This window comes from Liolophura sinensis, chromosome 8, assembly GCF_032854445.1.
Source record: "Liolophura sinensis isolate JHLJ2023 chromosome 8, CUHK_Ljap_v2, whole genome shotgun sequence".
Taxonomy (NCBI): domain Eukaryota; kingdom Metazoa; phylum Mollusca; class Polyplacophora; order Chitonida; family Chitonidae; genus Liolophura; species Liolophura sinensis.
The window spans coordinates 34,559,417-34,580,564 of record NC_088302.1 but is presented as its reverse complement, the minus strand read 5'-3'; the positions used below and the strand labels follow the sequence as shown (position 1 = coordinate 34,580,564).

The 21,148-nt window shown below is 39.3% G+C and overlaps 1 protein-coding gene across 1 annotated transcript; it reads right to left on the bottom strand.

Annotated features, from left to right (window-relative positions):
* Positions 1–13,122: 13,122 nt before the first annotated feature.
* LOC135473159 (large ribosomal subunit protein uL22-like) lies at positions 13,123–18,725 on the bottom strand. The gene is given in 7 exon segments (XM_064752999.1): positions 13,123–13,323; positions 14,035–14,131; positions 14,932–15,030; positions 15,509–15,580; positions 15,582–15,644; positions 18,297–18,337; positions 18,671–18,725. Coding segments are annotated over 7 exon segments (555 nt in total). The 5' UTR covers positions 18,711–18,725; the 3' UTR covers positions 13,123–13,180.
* Positions 18,726–21,148: the final 2,423 nt, after the last annotated feature.

Sequence of the window (21,148 nt, the reverse complement as noted above, 5' to 3'; positions counted from 1 at the left end):
AGGTTTGCCAGCAGCCAATCAGAAAGCTACCTTGAGAGCAATTATCCTTAATGTCAGTTAGGTCAAGCACCTGGACTAAAGATTAAAAAGAGGTGCCAGTGATGCAAAGCGAAAGTAGAGAGGGACGCATGCGCTGTAAGGAGTTGTGTCTGACATGTATTTCAATACTATAAAGGATCAAACTCTCTATAAATTGTGTATGCACATTAAGCAAAAATGACGTCACAAATCTTCTCAACGGGCACTTCACCAGTACTTACTCACAGCCGCCTGTGTAGACGGGTTGGTAATGGGGCGATCCGCACTCTGTTGACACCAGTCTGTACTCATTCCCCGTCAGTTCATCTATAATTGTTACGTCGTCACCATACTCAATTAACAGTTGGCTGTACAGGGAAAAGGAATCAAGATTTATACAACCAATTAACACTGGTCCTAATCTCATTAGTTAATCGGTTACAAAAATATACCTCCATAAGGTACACTTTATTATACCTCACTGGGTGATTCTCGGGTTTTATCGGTCGAGAGACAGTCACATGATATTCCGCAAAACATGACGTACAAAGATCACGCGCGCCAAGGAGTGCAACGTCACTCTGACAAAGTATTATCCCATGATCGAACGACCACGTGCGTCTATTCCACAGTAGTTATCTTCCTTTTTAAGAGCTCTCTGGTGTCTTCTTGTTCGTAAAGTAAACAACTGAACGATGGTTATAGCTCCTTTAACGACGTACTAATTCGGCGATTTAGAGTACAACTCGAAAAGGTACTGTTTTTTTTCCCGGTGTAATAAAACATATGGTGCATGCTGTCGGGGTGGGACAACAGGAATTGTCAGCTCTCGACAAGTTATATCACTTCTCTCGAGCTGACAATTGCTGATGTCCCACTCTACAGTATGCACCATCTGTACAATATTCACACTCTTTTCCTATTTATTTATTTATTCATTGCACAACGTCTTCACGCAAGACTATTTTACTTGCACGCATTAAAGCGATCAGGTCCTGAGAAGACCCATCAAGACAACCCTGAAGCAAACTTTATTGGACTAATCGCGATGCAAAGCTATAGTATTATATAACTTCAAGCTAAACGCAACAATCCCTGCTAAAGTTATCCGCCCTTATATTCCCTATAACTATTCATTTACCCGCTGTATATTGTGCATAAGATTTCAGAACGACTCGTAAAGGAGAAATGGCAAGCAGAAGAACAGCCGAATGACCTCTTACACCGGGCGTCTAGCTACAGTGGCAAGATGTGTGTCAAGCAAATGTTAAGATAACCTTGTGTACGGTATACTTAGAGATGTTTTGATTATAAAATTAACAGAATTAGGAGTGATGTAAGTCAAGTTGACCTAACGTCAAACTCTGCTGCTTCTTAATTGTGTCTAATTGCGCGTAACCCGCGGCTAGAGGCTGTACTTACCTCGTGTTGAACAAAGATCGCCACATATGGTGATATATGGACGGCTGCAATCAAAGCGCAGCTGAGATACAGGGTTTGATTATCGACAAATGATGAACTAGCATGGCACATGATTTTGATACTGATTTAATTTAACTGCGTAGAACATTTCGTGCCGGTGCGTCTTTCCGTCACCAGAATTGAAAACTGTTGACTGCTTCTATATGCATGTATCAATCCTAAATTCTTATTTTATACACTTTCTAAGTTCTTTATTGTGCTAACTGATGTTTAAAAAAAACAAAAAAAAAAACAAACAAAAAAAAACAAAACAAAAACAAAACCAGAGGCGACGCGCTTTGGAAACAGTTTTGTTTCAGTTGGCAACTGCTACACCCTTATACATGTGGACGTATATTTGGAAATATCATAAGAAGGGCAGAACGTACTTTCCAATTTAATTGGCCTTCAGAAATACATGCAAATGTGTACTAAATCTAAAATTTTCTAACAAGGATCTCGGTATTTTAGCCTCTTGCCCTCAACATGTCAAAGTCGATACGCTACACAAATAGTTTCACTGAAAGCCGCGCGTGCTTCGACTTGAGATCATAAGCAACTGGGTCAAACTAGACAAAGCCATACTTATGTCGAAAAACTTAGCGATTGTGAACAATTGTAACCAACTGGAAGCAAGCACGGCTAGGTCATAACTGAATGATTTGAGTCACAGAAAAGTATAACACGTTCAACTCCGAGCAACTGCTGAGTCAGCAGGTGAGTGATCGCATGCCCGCGTTGAGGGACCAAAACCAGAATCCGATCGAATGCTTCAGTGCAGTTGCCTCAAGATGCTCCAGGCGCCATAAACCCTGTCGGTCGTTGTCCCCAGGACGATCAATGCCCAGTTTTATTCTGAGGTCATTTCATTTATTCGTGAATATTAAAGGTCATAAGGCATTCTTCTTAAGCCAAAGAGTCAGAGGCGATGCATTTAACATGCTATATGTACTATATACATGTATTTAAGCATTTGCATGATTCGTTACAATAAAACCCTACAGCTTAGGTAAATTGATCAGAGGCCACAATTTGACAGGTTACGTGTATGACCATTTGTCAATTATCACACTTTCGTTATATTGGGTGTCTTAATTATGAGAAACTTGTAAAACTCTTTCCCGCTTTTAATACAGCGTATGTATATTTAGGTGAATGAGCGGTCACCACACACTTGATCTTACCTGAGTTCGAGCCTTTTTTGTGTCGCCATTGAAATCTCTCATTGACCAATCAAAGGAGAAACTAAAGTGGGCATCAGATGAAAGACCATTTCATACAGATTCCAGATATGGTTTTAATGATGTTTTTTTTTAAAAATTTTATATAGTTTTGTTTACAGTGAACAAAAAGCAAACGAACACTGGGGTTCTATTTATTTATTTGATTGGTGTTTTACACCGTACTCAAGAATATTTCACTTATACGACAGCGGCCGGAGAGGAAGCCACTGGGGTTCTACGGCCGGCTTTTGATGAAGTACTAAACATATATTCACGTTGAACGCATGAATATATAGCAATCAGAGAACGTTTGGCAGCTAAAACTTATAGGCAACGTCAGTGTATTTGAGTGTTTTTTTTTAAATAAACTTTTCTTCCTTTCCTATATCTTAGATGATTGTGGAGAGAGTGGTTGAAAAATAGCAGTGAGGACATGATTAGCAGCTAAAGAGAATATGTGAAGTCACTGTGCTTCAAATTTTTTACGTAAACTTTCTACTTTTATCGCCAGATGATTTGCGGAGAGGTGAAATGGGGTGCATGGGTGTATATGGCAACTGTAATAAAAAAAGACATCACTGATAATTAAAGACGTACAGCATTCAGAGGAAAACGAGAACAGCGACGACAGTGTGATAACTGGCAAATGGTGACACTTAACCGGTGAAATACGTCCTCGTGTCAATTTACCTCAGTTAGGGTTTCATTATAGCTGTTCAAGTAAATGCTGGCATAGTAGAAAATTACTCGCCCCAAAACACTATGGGTTAAACAGAATTAGGTAAAAATATCCATTGATGTTAAATCTTACTTGTTGCACCCCATGCTGGCACCCCTGCTGATGTGACGCTTTGTCACTGTTGGTTTTGACAGCAGAGCCTGGGAATTATTCTTCTTTATTGACGTATTTGGATGCCTTCTGTTGAACGGTGGTTTCGCTTTTACCTGATGTACTGTAATCTTACTCCCAGGGTTCACTTTTCGTACCCTCACCTGTGAACCGGGTCGCCTCAAAGATGTCCTCAATGCCTTGATTTCATGCTCGGTCTTGAGGAAGGATTTTTCTAGGCAGGTAAGGGCTGGGCACCTAACGAGAGGGCAGAATGCCTTTGGTATGTTGCGACTTGGGCAACGTTTCCATTTGTAATATCCTCTTCTTACATTTCGACACTGGGAGAAAGTGAGGTCGAGTAGATGAATGGCTCCATGCGACGCAGCAGCATGTGATGGTCTGGATTCGAAGGTATCGTGGACGCAATGCATCAGCCAACACCCCGCCATGAATAAGAAGTGGTAACAATGCATCCTGCGACAAATCAAATACAGGAACAGTTAAACAATTGGCAAGTGGCACGTGGACGGTATAAAAGAACATTTGGTCTGAGAAGTTGAATGATGGCCTGTATTTTACAGGTACACGTTGGTTTCAGCATTATTGCCGTCATATTAGCACGGAGTTTTCTTAATTCACGAGACGAGTCGATCTCATTGCGATCTATGCCTTAGGTGTTGTCACGCCGTAATAAAAATAGAGAAGAAACCGACCGTCATTGCAGAATACATATGGCAAATCATACTACTTAATGCGCATGTGCCACTCTCTGCGATGGATTTACATCATTACCACCACACGAAAAACGTCTTAAAAAACGTTATAAAAAGTTTAAGAAATATATTCACAGTATTCCGACATCATGTGGACGAGTTCTTGGCCTATACCTTTACAAACTAGGTGAGGCATACAGCGTGTCTCTAATACATAATCCGTTAAGGTTTAAGTTCGGAATTTCCTCTACCTTGAAGTTTTAACCAAAGCTGGAAGGAGACAGTGAAAATGCAGGATTGTAGTCCTATAATATCGAAGAATCAGAGCAGAGAAAACGCTTTAAGAGATACCAAATGACGTTTTTATTGAGTAATTTCAACCACTGCTTCAACACTGCTCACTCCAGTACCATATTTGTAAAGCCATTGTTTCATATCAAAACTGTGATAGAGATGATAGAAATGCATGTGTGATATCATTAAAATACATTGATTCCAATCATTTGATCGTTATCGACATCATTAGACAAACGGTCACACGGTTCACAACCATTTTACATTATAAACTTACACTCTATTGATACAGAAAAACATTAATCGCATGTGTACAAAATCGCCGCTGTGAAAACGAAAGGGTACACAACGGTACCTTGTGCATACACGATGCTGAAAGCCATGCACGTAAAAATGCAAACAACTAGGCAAGTGAGTAAGACACTTGTATGACATGCATGGCTGTTCCATTTGTACTTTATGCCTAAGACTCAAGAATACACAACCGGGCATCCTGATTCAGTTAGATTATGGGCAATGTTACATTCATCAATTATACATATATCTATGTAATGCATCAATGAACCCACCCCCATCTCACGCCACACCCACACAAAACTCAACATTACCTGTGTTAAGGAGAGAATTAATGCAGTCAATACAACATATCCATACATACATACATGCAAATGTGCCGTTTTCCATCCTTTATAGCTCACGAATCTTTTGCCTTCTTTATATACGGGAACTAAGTGAAGTCGCTGGTCTGAAATTGCCTCTGGTAGCGGACACAGATGAAATACGGAGAGAGACCGTCATCTCTCACCCAAGCACTGGAGTGTGAACATCAGCCAAAACAAAGACACTGAACTTGTTCTATATTCTTTTTTTTATACCTTATGACACATTTATATATGAATTTTATACAAAATATTTAGAAATTATATAGGCCTACAGGCCTGTAAGTTATGATGGCCCGAGTTGGACTACCCGGTTATACCAACATGTGCGATGAAGCGATGTTTCTTTATTCAGGCCGCATGCATGCGCAAATCTCGATTAAAAGCAAATAGCAAAGCACTTCCATTTCTAGCTGTTCCAGAAATTAAAGTGTTCTGAAATCACATATAAATTAAACATTATACTTACTATTTTGATTGTAGCGCAGCGTAATGACCCAGGAGTCTCTCACCAATGCGGTGGCGGAGTTCAAGTCTAGCTCATGCTGACTTCCTCTTCAACTTGCGGATGCCAAAAACCTGCGGATGGTCGTGAGTTTCCCCCGGGATCTGCCCGGTTTCCAGCTACCATAATGCTGGCCGCCTTCATATAAGTGAAATATTCTTGAGCACGGCGTGAAACACCAATCAAATAAATAAATACTGCTAAAACAGCGATGGCTCTTCTGGGTTTTCATATACATACAGAATAAGCCACCTGCAATTGTGTTGGCCTACTTATATAAGCTGTATGTACATATAAGGAAGCAGGCGATAATACTTTGAAGTTTTTTCTGCATTTCTTAGTTTATGCATGTGTCTTTGTCCTGTGTAACTTTATGGTGCGAATCAGCTAAAGAATAATTCAGATTAACTTTACAGAAAGATAGTGTTTTAAAGCCGACTTCCAACTGGTATTGGTCAAATAACATAGCTTCCTACAGGTGTCAAAAAAGACAATGATGACTGTACGGCCAATCCCTTGCTGCATAGATCACTCAGTTACTAACTTTATAAAGAAAAGACAAAAAAAAAAAATAATAATAATAACCTGCTCAACTTAACAGTCTGGGAATGCACATGTTTGTTATTACAGTAGATCATTCTGTTCAATTTAGGATACCACATAGGATCCCATTAACTCAATACAAAGATTGCTTCATGAATATTATAAGACACACACTATTATCTTCTACTAACATAATACATGTTAGCATCACTCAGACAAGAGTTTCTGTTTAAATTTACAGGTTGTTCAACCCAAGATCAAAGATTTAAGAAAAAATGTATGATTTTTGCAGTGTATCAAAACCGAACGAGCTCATTGTTCTGTCGATTGCTTTCTAGATTAAAGAATCAGCAAGTGTGTTTGGGAACACCACACAGATCGGGCACTTCTCGGGACATAAAGTGAACTAACTGAATTATAAAGGCCATCACAGCTCAAAATTCCTCAAATAGTCAGGAAGCGAAATTTACACACAAGTTGCCGCCTTTTAAACCTGGGTAGTTCAATTGGCGACCTCTGTTGCAGCCAAATCTGAATGACCATCTTACATGTAGCTTTGACATCTCAACCTCCGGTGGACACCGTTACTTACAGCTCTGATGGTAACCCAGTAAACATCTTAACTGTGCGAGAAAGGCTTTCTTTGGTTGGCCTTTTCTGTCACACAAGAACATTTCATTTACATGACTATTTTTTTTTTTGTTTGTTTTTGGGCTGGGGAAGAAGTTAAGATTGCTCCGAGACATAGGATGGTCGTGGATTTCCGCCCACCATAATGCTGGTCGCCGTCACATAGATCAAGTATTCTTTTCCCTAAAACACAGCTTAAAACACCCATCAAATAAATATATATAGTCTCTTTGTGGCCGATCCAACTAGTCCCGTTTCCTTGCTTTGACCTCCAAGTACCATTTGTTGTCTTTCGTGTGACCCAATCCGGGTTTTACTCCTGATCTCCAAATTTGGAACGAAAAGAATGAATGAATGCATGCTTGGGTTTTAGGTCGTACAAGTACTTAGCAATACTTCAGTCACATGAGGATAACGGATTCCGTTAGTACATACACCATGTACACCATGTACACACATGGCTGTTCCATTTGTACTTTATGCCTAAGACTCAAGAATACACAACCGGGCATCCCGATTCATTTAGATTATGGGCAATGTTACATCCACTAATCATACATGTATATATGTAATGTATCACTGAACCCACCCTCTCCTCACCCCACACCCACACAAAACTCAACATTACCTGTGTTAAGGAGAGAATTAATGCAGTTAATATAACATATCCATACATACATACATGCAAATGTGCCGTTTTCCATCCTTTATAGCTCACGAGTCTTTTACGTTCTTTATATACGGGAACTAAGTGAAGTCGCTGGACTGAAATTGCCTCTGGTAGCGGACACAGATGAAATACAGAGAGAGACGGTTATCTCTCACCCAAGCACTGGAGTGTGAACATCAGCCAAAACAAAGACAGTGAACTTGTTCTATATTCTTTTTTTTTTATACCTTATGACACATTTACATATGAATTTTACACAAAATATTTAGAAATTATATAGGCCTACAGGCCTGTAAGTTATGATGGCCCGAGTTGGACTACCCGGTTATACCAACATATGCGATGAAGCGATGTTTCCTTATTCAGGCCGCATGCATGCGCAAGTCTCGATTATAAGCAAATAGCAATAGCATTTCCATTTCTAGTTGTTCGAGACATTAAAGTGTTCTGAAATCACATATAAATTAAACATTATACTTACTATTTTGATTGTAGCGCAGCGTAATGACCCAGGAGTCTCTCACCAATGCGGTCGCTGAGTTCAAGTCTAGCTCATGCTGGCTTCCTCTTCAACTTGCGGATGCCAAAAACCTGCGGATGGTCGTGAGTTTCCCCCGGGATCTGCCCGGTTTCCTCCAACCATAATGCTGGCCGCCTTCATATAAGTGAAATATTCTTGAGTACGGCGTAAAACACCAATCAAATAAATAAATACTACTAGAACAGCGATGGCTCTTCTGGGTTTTCATATACATACAGAATAAGCCACCTGCAATTGTGTTGGCCTACTTATATAAGCTGTATGTACATATAAGGAAGCAGGCGATAATACTTTGAAGTTTTTTCTGCATTTCTTAGTTTATGCATGTGTCTTTGTCCTGTGTAACTTTATGGTGCGAATCAGCTAAAGAATAATTCAGATTAACTTTACAGAAAGATAGTGTTTTAAAGCCGCTTTCCAACTGGTATTGGTCAAATAACATAGCTTCCTACAGGTGTCAAAAAAGACAATGATGACTGTACGGCCAATCCCTTGCTGCATAGATCACTCAGTTACTAACTTTATAAAGAAAAGACAAAAAAAAATAATAACCTGCTCAACTTAACAGTCTGGGAATGCACGTTTGTTATTACAGTAGATCATTCTGTTCAATATAGGATACCACATAGGATCCCATTAACTCAATACAAAGATTGCTTCATGAATATTATAAGACACACACTATTATCTTCTACTAACATAATACATGTTAGCATCACTCAGACAAGAGTTTCTGTTTAAATTTACAGGTTGTTCAACCCAAGATCAAAGATTTAAGAAAAAAAATGTATGATTTTTGCAGTGTATCAAAACCGAACGAGCTCATTGTTCTGTCGATTGCTGATTAAAGAATCAGCAAGTGTGTTTGCGAACACCACATAGATCGGGCACTTCTCGGGACATAAAGTGAACTAACTGAATTATAAAGGCCATCACAGCTCAAAATTCCTCAAATAGTCAGGAAGCGAAATTTACACACCAGTTGCCGCCTTTTTTAACCTGGGTAGTTCAACTGGCGACCTCTGTTGCGAGCCACCGGCCCGGATAGCACAGTTGGTAGAGCGTCCGCTTCGGGACCGGTAGATCCAGGATCGATCCTTGATCGAGTCACACCTAAGACTTTAAAAGAGGAAGTTGTAACTTCCTCGCTTGGCGTTCAGCATGAAGGGGATAGTGCAACGACTGGTTGACCCGTATCAGTATAATGGCTCGGGCGGGGCGGCTTACTTGCCTTCGGTAAGTCGTCTCAGTGAAGCAGCACTAAATAAAAGAGCGGTGGAAATCCGTCCTGCAACAAGGAGGCACATTACACGTGCATGCACCCTAAGGATTCCTTCGTCGTCATATGACTGAAAAATTGTTGAGTACGACGTTAAACACCAAGCACTCACTCACTCTGTTGCGAGCCAAATCTGAATGACCATCTTACATGTAGCTTTGACACCTCAACCTCAGGTGGAAACCGTTACTTACAGCTCTGATGGTAACCCAGTAAACATCTTAACTGTGCGAGAAAGGCTTTCTTTGGTTGGCCCTTTCTGTCACACAAGAACATTTCATTTACATGACTATTTTTTTTTTGTTTGTTTTTGGGCTGGGGAAGAAGTTAGATTGCTCCGAGACATAGGATGGTCGTGGATTTCCGCCCACCATAATGCTGGTCGCCGTCACATAGATCAAGTATTCTTTTCCCTAAAACACAGCTTAAAACACCCATCAAATAAATATATATAGTCTCTTTGTGGCCGATCCAACTAGTCCCGTTTCCTTGCTTTGACCTCTAAGTACCATTTGTTGTCTTTCGTGTGACCCAATCCGGGTTTTACTCCTGATCTCCAAATTTGGAACGAAAAGAATGAATGAATGCATGCTTGGGTTTTAGGTCGTACAAGTACTTAGCAATACTTCAGTCACATGAGGATAACGGATTCCGTTAGTACACACACCATGTGCACCATGTACACACATGGCTGTTCTATTTGTACTTTATGCCTAAGACTCAAGAATACACAACCGGGCATCCCGATTCATTTAGATTATGGGCAATGTTACATCCACTAATCATACATGTATATATGTAATGTATCACTGAACCCACCCTCTCCTCACCCCACACCCACACAAAACTCAACATTACCTGTGTTAAGGAGAGAATTAATGCAGTTAATATAACATATCCATACATACATACATGCAAATGTGCCGTTTTCCATCCTTTATAGCTCACGAGTCTTTTACGTTCTTTATATACGGGAACTAAGTGAAGTCGCTGGACTGAAATTGCCTCTGGTAGCGTACACAGATGAAATACAGAGAGAGACGGTTATCTCTCACCCAAGCACTGGAGTGTGAACACTAGCCCAAAACAAAGACACTGAACTTGTTCTATATTCTTTTTTTTATACCTTATGACACATTTACATATGAATTTTACACAAAATATTTAGAAATTATATAGGCCTACAGGCCTGTAAGTTATGATGGCAAGAGTTGGACCACCCGGTTATACCAACATGTGCGATGAAGCGATGTTTCCTTATTCAGGCCGCATGCATGCGCAAGTCTCGATTAAAAGCAAATAGCAATAGCATTTCCATTTCTAGTTGTTCGAGACATTAAAGTGTTCTGAAATCACATATAAATTAAACATTATACTTACTATTTTGATTGTAGCGCAGCGTAATGACCCAGGAGTCTCTCACCAATGCGGTGGCTGAGCTCAAGTCTAGCTCATGCTGGCTTCCTCTTCAACTTGCGGATGCCAAAAACCTGCGGATGGTCGTGAGTTTCCCCCGAGATCTGCCCGGTTTCCTCCAACCATAATGCTGGCCGCCTTCATATAAGTGAAATATTATTGAGCACGGCGTAAAACACCAATCAAATAAATAAATACTACTAGAACAGCGATGGCTCTTCTGGGTTTTCATATACATACAGAATAAGCCACCTGCAATTGTGTTGGCCTACTTATATAAGCTGTATGTACATATAAGGAAGCAGGCGATAATACTTTGAAGTTTTTTCTGCATTTCTTAGTTTATGCATGTGTCTTTGTCCTGTGTAACTTTATGGTGCGAATCAGCTAAAGAATAATTCAGATTAACTTTACAGAAAGATAGTGTTTTAAAGCCGACTTCCAACAGGTATTGGTCAAATAACATAGCTTCCTACAGGTGTCAAAAAAGACAATGATGATTGTACGGCCAATCCCTTGCTGCATAGATCACCCAGTTACTAACTTTATAAAGAAAAGACAAAAAAAAATAATAACCTGCTCAACTTAACAGTCTGGGAATGCACATGTTTGTTATTACAGTAGATCATTCTGTTCAATATAGGATACCACATAGGATCCCATTAACTCAATACAAAGATTGCTTCATGAATATTATAAGACACACACTATTATCTTCTACTAACGTAATGCATGTTAGCATCACTCAGACAAGAGTTTCTGTTTAAATTTACAGGTTGTTCAACCCAAGATCAAAGATTTAAGAAAAAATGTATGATTTTTGCAGTGTATCAAAACCGAACGAGCTCATTGTTCTGTCGATCGCTTTCTAGATTAAAGAATCAGCAAGTGTGTTTGGGAACACCAGACAGATCGGGCACTTCTCGGGACATAAAGTGAACTAACTGAATTATAAAGGCCATCACAGCTCAAAATTCCTCAAAGTCAGGAAGCGAAATTTAAACACCAGTTGCCGCCTTTTTTAACCTGGGTAGTTCAATTGGCGACCTCTGTTGCGAGCCAAATCTGAATGACCATCTACATGTAGCTTTGACACCTCAACCTCAGGTGGAAACCGTTACTTACAGCTCTGATGGTAACCCAGTAAACATCTTAACTGTGCGAGAAAGGCTTTCTTTGGTTGGCCTTTTCTGTCACACAAGAACATTTCACTTACACGACTTCGTTTTTTTTGTTTGTTTTTGGGCTGGGGAGAAGTTAGATTGCGCTGAGACATAGGATGGTCGTGGATTTCCGCCCACCATAATGCTGGTCGCCGTCATATAGGTCAAGTATTCTTTTCCCTTAAACACAGCTTAAAACACCCATCAAATAAATATATATAGTCTCTTTGTGCCCGATCCAACTAGTCCCGTTTCCTTGCTCTGACCTCCAAGTACCATTTGTTGTCTTTCGTGTGACCCAATCCGGGTTTTACTCCTGATCTCTCAATTTGGAACGAAAAGAATGAATGAATGCATGCATGCTTTGGATTGAGGTCGTACAAGTACTTAGCAATACTTCAGTCACATGAGGATAACGGATTCCGTTAGTACATACACCGTGTCCTCCAGTGGCAGGGCGAGTGTTGCCGCAACTGAAGCCCAAGACATTGGACAGGACACCCAAGTCACATTGTATGACACAGGACCAATCAGTTCTGCTTCCTTGTTTTAACCTCACAGCGCTGAGCACTAAGCCAGACAGGAGCAAGAACCTTTATTCAAATCTTTAGTATGAGCTGACTCGGGTTTCTCGACTTTGGAGCAGACCCTATAACCACTGGGGCACCGCAGCCTTCTATTGCATTATAGATATCTTATATTTAAGAAGAAAACTTAAAAAAAAATGACACCACAGGCTGAAAAGGCGGAGTCCGTCGCGTCCTCCATCTTTAACACATTGTAATTTATGCTGGGGGTGTGCTGCCTCTCAGCCAATGAGAGTTGTTAAAACTGCCCAGCTTGTTCGTTTAAACTCGGAACCTACGTCCAACATTCCGGTGTCCCGATCGTCAAGCGGAAAACAAACTACTGTTCGCCACCTTCTGGGAAGAAGAGTTCTACTTAACTTAAGGACAAGTTTTTAGGCAAAATGGAGTCGCCAACAGCGGATTTTGGCGCTGACTTTATTTATAATTTATCAACTTGAGGTACATATTAGAATTTTTTGATGGCATGCACCTGCGAGGAAATGCATACTCTTTTCAATGGTATTTGTTTGATATTTAAATTTTCTTCTCCTTTAACACTATAACGTGATATCTGCCTTAATTCCCAAGAATGTAAAAAAAGACCACTTTTCCACTTGTCATATTTATTTTTTCGCAAACACATCATTGCAGCTGTTAGGGAGTCTCAATCTCTCATCATCATCTTCTGTTTTTTTAACTTCTTCTGTGAGACTTTCTTTTTGACAGGTTCATCTTCTGTTGGAGTGCGGATGGCCTGTTCTCTCTCTGCTAAGATCACCTCAATGTGACAAGGGCTGCTCATGTACGCTGCAATATGAAAATCAGCAGGAGTCATTTCTCTGCTTCAGAATATTTTAATAATCTAATATCATATGGTTTTTTTTCAAATTCAAATATAATGCAATACAGTATTTAGCACTTTCAAATGCCTTCACAAACAAAATCATACTCCATCATTGCATTACTCCATGTAATCTGCATTTAAGGCTGTATTTAAATGATGAAAAGCCCACCAAGTATGTCTGAATACTCAAATATTTCATGTATTACTTTGTTAGTTTTTCCATTCCAACACATGTAGTATGAAATGTATGAACCTTATGATGGGTTTTACATAGGCAAAATTACCTCGCAGGGTTTTTTGTATTTAGCATTTCATCTGTAAAAAAACTCCCGACAACAAAACATCTCTGGTGTTACTAGCATGTTGATATTATAGATGGAATTTTGTTAAAATATAACCAGAAGCACCAGGATGTTTCATTCATTTATTTCTGTCATGTCTATCGCCGAACAAGAGGTATTAAACTGCACAGGGGTGGTTAGGGTAACAAAAGGTGGAGACCAGACTGTGTGGTAAGAGAAGTACGGTCTTTGCACACATGACCAGCCTAATGCAAGTCCAATGTCTTTCGCCACACACCTACAAGGCCTAAAGGGCCCCAGTGGTGCAAAGGGCAAGAGTGAAGGCTGTTCCTTAGTGTACAGATAAATAAATAAGCAGGCTGCAGTACTTACGGTTAATTCTGCCGTGAGCTCTGTACGTTCGTCTCCTCATCTTGGGGGCAGGGTTTACCTGGATGTGCTCTACCACAAGGTGGTCTGTGTCCAGGCTCTGTCAAAGTCACAAAGAAAAGGAAGATAAAAGTAGAGGTAAGCATAATCTAGACCATCACAAGTGATGGGGGGGAAATTGGCAAATTCCTTAATCTAAATGTTCAACAGTTATTGTCTAATCATGTCGGCCTTTCATTAAGATTTGGCGACCATGGCTAGAACTGAAAAGCAGTCAGCTAAAATATAGGATTCATTTATTTATTTGAATGGTGTTCCAAGAATTTGAAACACATTTGACGGCTTTCAGGTTTATGGGTGGAAGAAGTGCCCACAGTAACCACCCACCTTAGTGAATTAAATGTAATGTTCAAGTTTATTTTACAAAGACAAAATGGCATTACTGCATTAAGTGACTGCAAGAATGTTAAGCAACTGCTTACTTGCCCTTGTTGATTAACCCCATTAGTGCCAAGTAGACTAATGCAATACCATGACTCACCTTAAATGCAGTTTGAACAAATGAGGAATTATGAAGAAAATGATCTTTGTATTTATTTAATTACTTTACTTTATCTTACTTTTTTTTATCCCATACTCAAGAATATTTCGCTTAAATGACAGCGGTCAGCATTCTGGTGGGAAGACACCCAAGGCCATCCGCAAGCTGTTTGCAGACCTTACATCAAGTATGGCCAGAGAGGAAGCCAGCATGAGCTGGACTTGACCTCATAGTGACAGCTTTGTTAAGGGGCTCCTGGGTCACTGTGATGGCTAGCGAGCTAATGACTCTGCAACGGAGGCCCCAAATGATATTAGTAATGGTAATTCCTGCAAACATTATCTGTGACACACAATTACCTTGAATTCAGCATTGCTTTCGGCATTCTTCAACAGCTGCAGCAAAAATTCTGCACTTTTCTTTGGCCACCGACCCTGAACGGTTTTGAACTGCTTAGCCTGCAAAATGTTAAACAATAAAATAATATTTACAGTTCATTATAAATGCTTCTGATTTACAGGGGAAGTTTCGTTTAACGCTCCCAGTATACAACACAGCTCAGATTGGTTCGAGTACAACGGGAACCACCTTTCAGCAGGAATCAGAGAGGGCAAGTTCCAATCATCATTGCTAGTTTGTAGTAGAGGTTTGAAGTCAGGTCAAAAATTAATGAAACATTAATTACATAACAGCACACATGATTAAAAAACGTATCCATGAATTTAATGTACTCTAATAATCAACTTCCAAGATATGTAAAAGCAGAAGGGTGCATCAAGGGGAGATAACTCATGTACATTCATTGGGGAAAAACAGGAATGCTTTTCAAATGCGTAAAGCAAAATCAACTGGTTTAGGCTTTACGCCTCAACGTTAAAAATAATTATTTAGCCTATAAATCTCCTCTTTATAAATAAATACAGTAAAAAAATGTACCTGAGCCTTGCGTCCAACTCCTCCATTGAACCTTCTGAAAGGAACAATTTCTTCCTTTTTAATCACGTTTTTTCAGGTATCGAGAGGCACGTTTCAGGTGCATGTGTTTTATGGCCTGGGCTGTCTCCCGAGTATTCTGAAAGGAAAAGCACATTTAAAACTGAAGTGTGCTACTAGTATCAGTTAGTGATACTATTCTGACCACAGGCCAATGTGCCTTGTTGGCCATCATCACCGACATACTCCCTGAATACTGAATAGTTAATGTACAGCTCAGATTGGTTCGAGTACATTGGGAACCACATCTCAGCAGGTGTCAGAGAGGGCAAGTTCCAATCATCATTGCCACAGCTATTATAAAGCTAAGCAAACAAATTGACAATTCACTATGGTTCTTTTACAGTTTAAGCCTGAAAATAATTTTCACGTAACATTTGAGATACCTGACAGAACCTTTGGATAATTTTTGTAGTTGGAAAATTTGCCAATGTTATTTACATAACAATACTAAATAGTTAAGACTATAAAAATACTACTGGATGCTAGAAATGTCCAGCAGCTTATTTCCTAACATGACTCATTTATCGTCCAGTGCTGTTATTGGATTTGAGACTCGTAACCATGACAGCAAAGATTCTGTACAAGAGAACAACAGTGCTGTATGAATGTTACCCCATGCTAGTGGGGTTTTGCATCGTTCTTAACTGTCTTTCAGTAATAAAAGTAGGACGAGTCACTATGTGCGAGTGCTGAAGCCACTAAGTTATCATGCAGACGACACCAAACACGACATTCCACCCAGCCACATACTGACACTGGGTCAACCAGTCATATTTCCTTACTCTGACCTCTCAGTGCTGAGTGCCAAGTGAGGAAGTACCCTATCATTTTAAATGTTTTTTGTATGACGTCACCTGGGTTTTAACCCAGGTCTCCCGACTTCAGACAGACACTTTAACAGGCCTGGACACAAGAGGTGATCGAACCAGGCATAAGTTCAGTGGAACGAATTTTTGATCACCATGTGAACTCCTGGGGAACGATAATTTTACGTGTTCGCAAGTACAATGTGCTTTCAGCAGGTTGCAAATAGCTAAATTTAGTTTATTTACAGGAAAATCTGCACAAACTTTATGCTAGTTTAAATAGAAAAAGAACTGATCAACAATGTTGGTAAAATGAAAATGGCTGCTTGCATCAGTGAGCGTAGACAACTTATATTTAATGTGACCTATGATTGGCTCAGCGAAAATTGCATGACCAATGAAATGTTTTGTTTCTTAATCCCAAATAAATGTTAAAAATCTGTGAGGAGTTTGTTAGACCCCACCTGGTTTGAAAAATGACTTCGAAACAGAACATCGATTTTAATGAATAATATTTTAAGGACCACTTTCACCACGCTAAAATCAATCAAAGAACATTATTAAAATCCATACAAATATATGACAATTCTCTGTATGAGTTTTCTGTAAAACACGATCAAACCCGATTCCTTAAATGAAAAAAACATACAGCTTGTACATTTGGGCCCATTATCTTTACACGGCAAAATGGGTATATGAACCATGAAATACAACCATTGACACAAGACCTTTCTGGATTCAGTATGTGAAGCTAATGTGTGAGTTTGGGGTTCCCACACACCTTTCTAGAGGGTGACGTCCCCCGCAATACAGAAAAATCGTCAAAAAGAATGCACAATTCAGGATTAGACAAACTATGTAAGTTTAAGGTGATCAATCAAGCTGATCGAAAGATCCCCTTGACCTCTCCTGGCTGAAAATCTGGGAGAACGATTTTCTGATCCCCTCGTTGAGGCCTGCTTTAACCATTAGGCGAATTGTTCTATCATAACACTGTGTATGTCACAGATTTAATTACGTACAGTATACTCAAAACCTATCAAACAGTGTACCAAATTAACTTTGTCAGTAAAGTGATTTGATTTCTTCAACCAACTTAATTTCTTTTATGTCCCAGGATGGAGGGAATGCATAATCTGGAAAACTGCAGACTTAAAGTGCAGCTTAATCAGCTCAGATTGGTTCGAGTACATTGGGAACCACATCTCAGCAGGTGTCAGAGAGGGCAAGTTCCAATCATCATCGCTACCCTACCTACTGATTACACAGACTATAGGTCATTTGGAAGCACTTAAGTTTTAATTTTTGTTAACACTTATTAGATGATCTCAATCTGAGCTCGTTCAGTCCATAAATAAGTATCTAAAACAAATTTCAAATCAAGTCAAAATCAACTTTGTGGCATCGACCTGAGATTTGCAATCCATGTTCTCTATCCTACCACTATACAATCAGAATATAAACTTCCGTATCAATTCACACAGCATAATTTGCATCAAAAAAAAAACAAAAACAGATCTCCTTTCAATTTATATGTGTTGTGCACATTGTTCTGTTGTCTTACATACTATAATTTTTTGGTTAATTTCAGCCATACCTCTCTTAATGTTGTTCATTTCCCTATACCTTCCCATGTTATCTTTCACCTCGTCGTCTGTTTGCTACGCACTCATATGAGTGATTTGTTTGGATTTCTGCAATCTCGAAGCACTATTCACTTTCATCTTTCCCATGCCAGTTATCAAAAATATTTTTTCACCCAAATTTACCAACACCATTAAGATGTTGGAGTTTGAAATGGCTGATAAATACTCTTTTTAATTTGAAGATCCCAAATTCTGATATGTGCTATTAACGTGAAATATTCAGAACGCCTAGCCAGTAAATCTCTTACAGTAAAACAAACATCCTTCCAGACTTACCTTAAAGTGTACTCTTAAGTATGAACCCCTCGCCTTTGCCGCTGTAAATACAAAAAGTAATATTTCACTTTTAGCAAATATATTTTTTAAATAATACCAAGGACTATGAACAGTAAATGAAAATTTCGGGAAATTACTTTGACTCTCAGGGGTGTAATTATCTTCCATTGTATACACATAGGCTTTAATTCTATGAACGCAAAATGTTTCCTATATCAGATAAAAGTGACAACCAGATAAAATACAAATTTAACAGGTTGTGGAATGTCATTAAGCTTTAGAGGTAACCAAACCTTACATATTACACATAAAGGATTGTCAAAATCAGCATAATGTCAACCTCCTGGCAATATCGTGTACAAAACATAGCTTACATTTGGCAGGGTTCTCGGGCTCCGCTGCATAACGAACCATCGTGGTTCTGAAAGTAACAACGTTATTGCAAAATTCAACAGTGTTTAGTTTGATATCATATCCCACAATTTTGCAGCTGCTTATACAGCAATAGTCAAGTTTAAATGTGGAGGAAACCAGATGTGCCACAGCCTTTTGCTAGGTACCTTGACAAGCTTAGTTGCGTAGAGGGGTAAACTTTCCATTCAAAACAGTTGCCCATGTTTTAGTGAATAGAACCAATCACCAACAACTGACTGTTTTCCAGGATAAACTAACCTGACTAAATGAATGAAAACAGCTCTATGACAATCACTCCAGTTGACAAAAAAATCATTTTCCCAGTCTGCCATAATGATTGTCATGTTTGAATTCACCTGGTAATACTCATAGACAGCTGGTTTGTTTTGTTTTTTCTGCGTAGGCACCCACATGGGGTAATGCAGTGAAAGATATATGCAGGCCATATATGCAGAGAAGTTTTGATCCAGTGCACTTTTGCACTGAAGTGATATACATGGGACATAGAATGGACAGGGATTATCTCAAATCACATCACAGAGAGGACAACATCTGCATATTTAGGACAGTACACAAGAAGGTTGCAGTCTACGCAAAAGCAAGTAGGGACTTATGATGGTGGTGCAGTGGGTGCGGAAAGCAGGTCTTTAGGTTGGCATCCTTTATTTGCACGAGACTTGTTCGATAACAAATAGAATGGGCTTGGACCATTAATTAATACTGTTAACGTCAAGACTCCAACGAAGCTAGGCCAACATAAGGAAAGGGGTTGTAGTCTTACGGGGCTAACCACTCGGCCAGAAGTAGGCCTAGTTTCAATGGCACTGGGATCGTGTGATCCTCGTTTTATCTAGAATTATGAGTATGACGACACTGACAGGCAAACTTTCATCTGCTTAGAGCAGGACAAGTCTCAAACCTGAATGTTAGGGTGATGGGGTGGAAGATCAATATGACCAGTGAATGTCTATCATACAGTTTCTGGCGAAGAAATTATCTCCATCCATCAGTAAATGTCTAAATAAAATCACTTCTACCAGGATTGTAGAACAATTGGCACGTGCCACACAAAGCCACAAAATTAACCGGCATAAAATGTAACAAACTGTTCCACTTTCGCAGGAAACACCAGACAAACAACATTGGTTCGGAAGCCTACACTTAAACACGTTGACTACATCCTCGGTACCATCTACATTGGAACCCTCAGAATGATTTTCTTAATCTCAGTGACAAATATCTCACTGGGCACTTCAGTAATGTACTTCTCGCCGCCGTCAGCGGTATTTTTATTTCACGATGGACATTATATGAGGTAGATATGCATTCGATTGAGGCACACAACTCCGAGATTGTGCCTCACCTTTATGGTCGACCGGAAGAAAAGGACCTCTGATGTATCCTGGGAGCGGAAAAAGAAATGTGAGTTGTAGCCTTTATTATAAGCCCTACAAACCATACTAAACGTCGGGTACTGAGGAAAACCAGTTGTGCATCACATTTTTATTGCAGACATCAGATATTATTTATGGAATGAAACATTTGGATTAATATTAGAATTTATAATTCACCATAAAGTTTCAAAATTACATTGTACATAGCTCACAAAGTTAAATTCAGTAGAGATCATTTGTGAATAATTAGGAAATTGGTTCTGTAATTTTGCAAGTAAACAGAGTAATTTGTGTACCACATATACATATTCTATCTTGTTAAGTGTATAATATTATATGGTCAAAATATAAAATCGACTTACATTAATTGTTTACGTGCAGTGTATACATTACTCAGCTGTTAAGTGCACTAAATACATGTGTGTATATATTTTCTACGTGTCGGTGTCACCTGAGAACTGGTCGGGCACAATCCTAAGCTGCAGAGACTTTGGTAGTTAAGGTCAACGTTCAGGTCAAATGTAATGTCGTGGATTGATCGGAAAAGACCAGTGTAGCCTTTGTCAAAAAGTCAAGGCCAAAGGTGAACTACAGGACCAAAGTGACATTTTTCAGACAAGGTAATAAGGCCTTGATTATCTCTAAAAACAAACTTTGAGGTCAGGTGGGGACTATACGATTTTCAGCTGCTTTTTACCCAGAAAAATGTGTCAAAAACTGTTCGTGCTCGCACATTAGCAGTCAAGGCCGCTGTATGATTAAGACGATTTCAAGGCGTTCAATAATAAAGTACCTCGTAATTCTGAGAAAACTGTCTAAACAGTAATTACAATCGAGACAGTAGTAAGCAATGGATAGTTTTCTCACAATTACGAGAAAGTAACTCTTAATTACAAGATATTATATTAAGACATTTTCTCATCATTATAAGATATAGTAGTTTAGAAAATATTTTTTTAATTTACAGATATATACAGATGGATGCCCATAAAGTGCGCGCAAATCCCTTGAAATTCCTCAGAAAGTCAGTATGGACTAGATGAG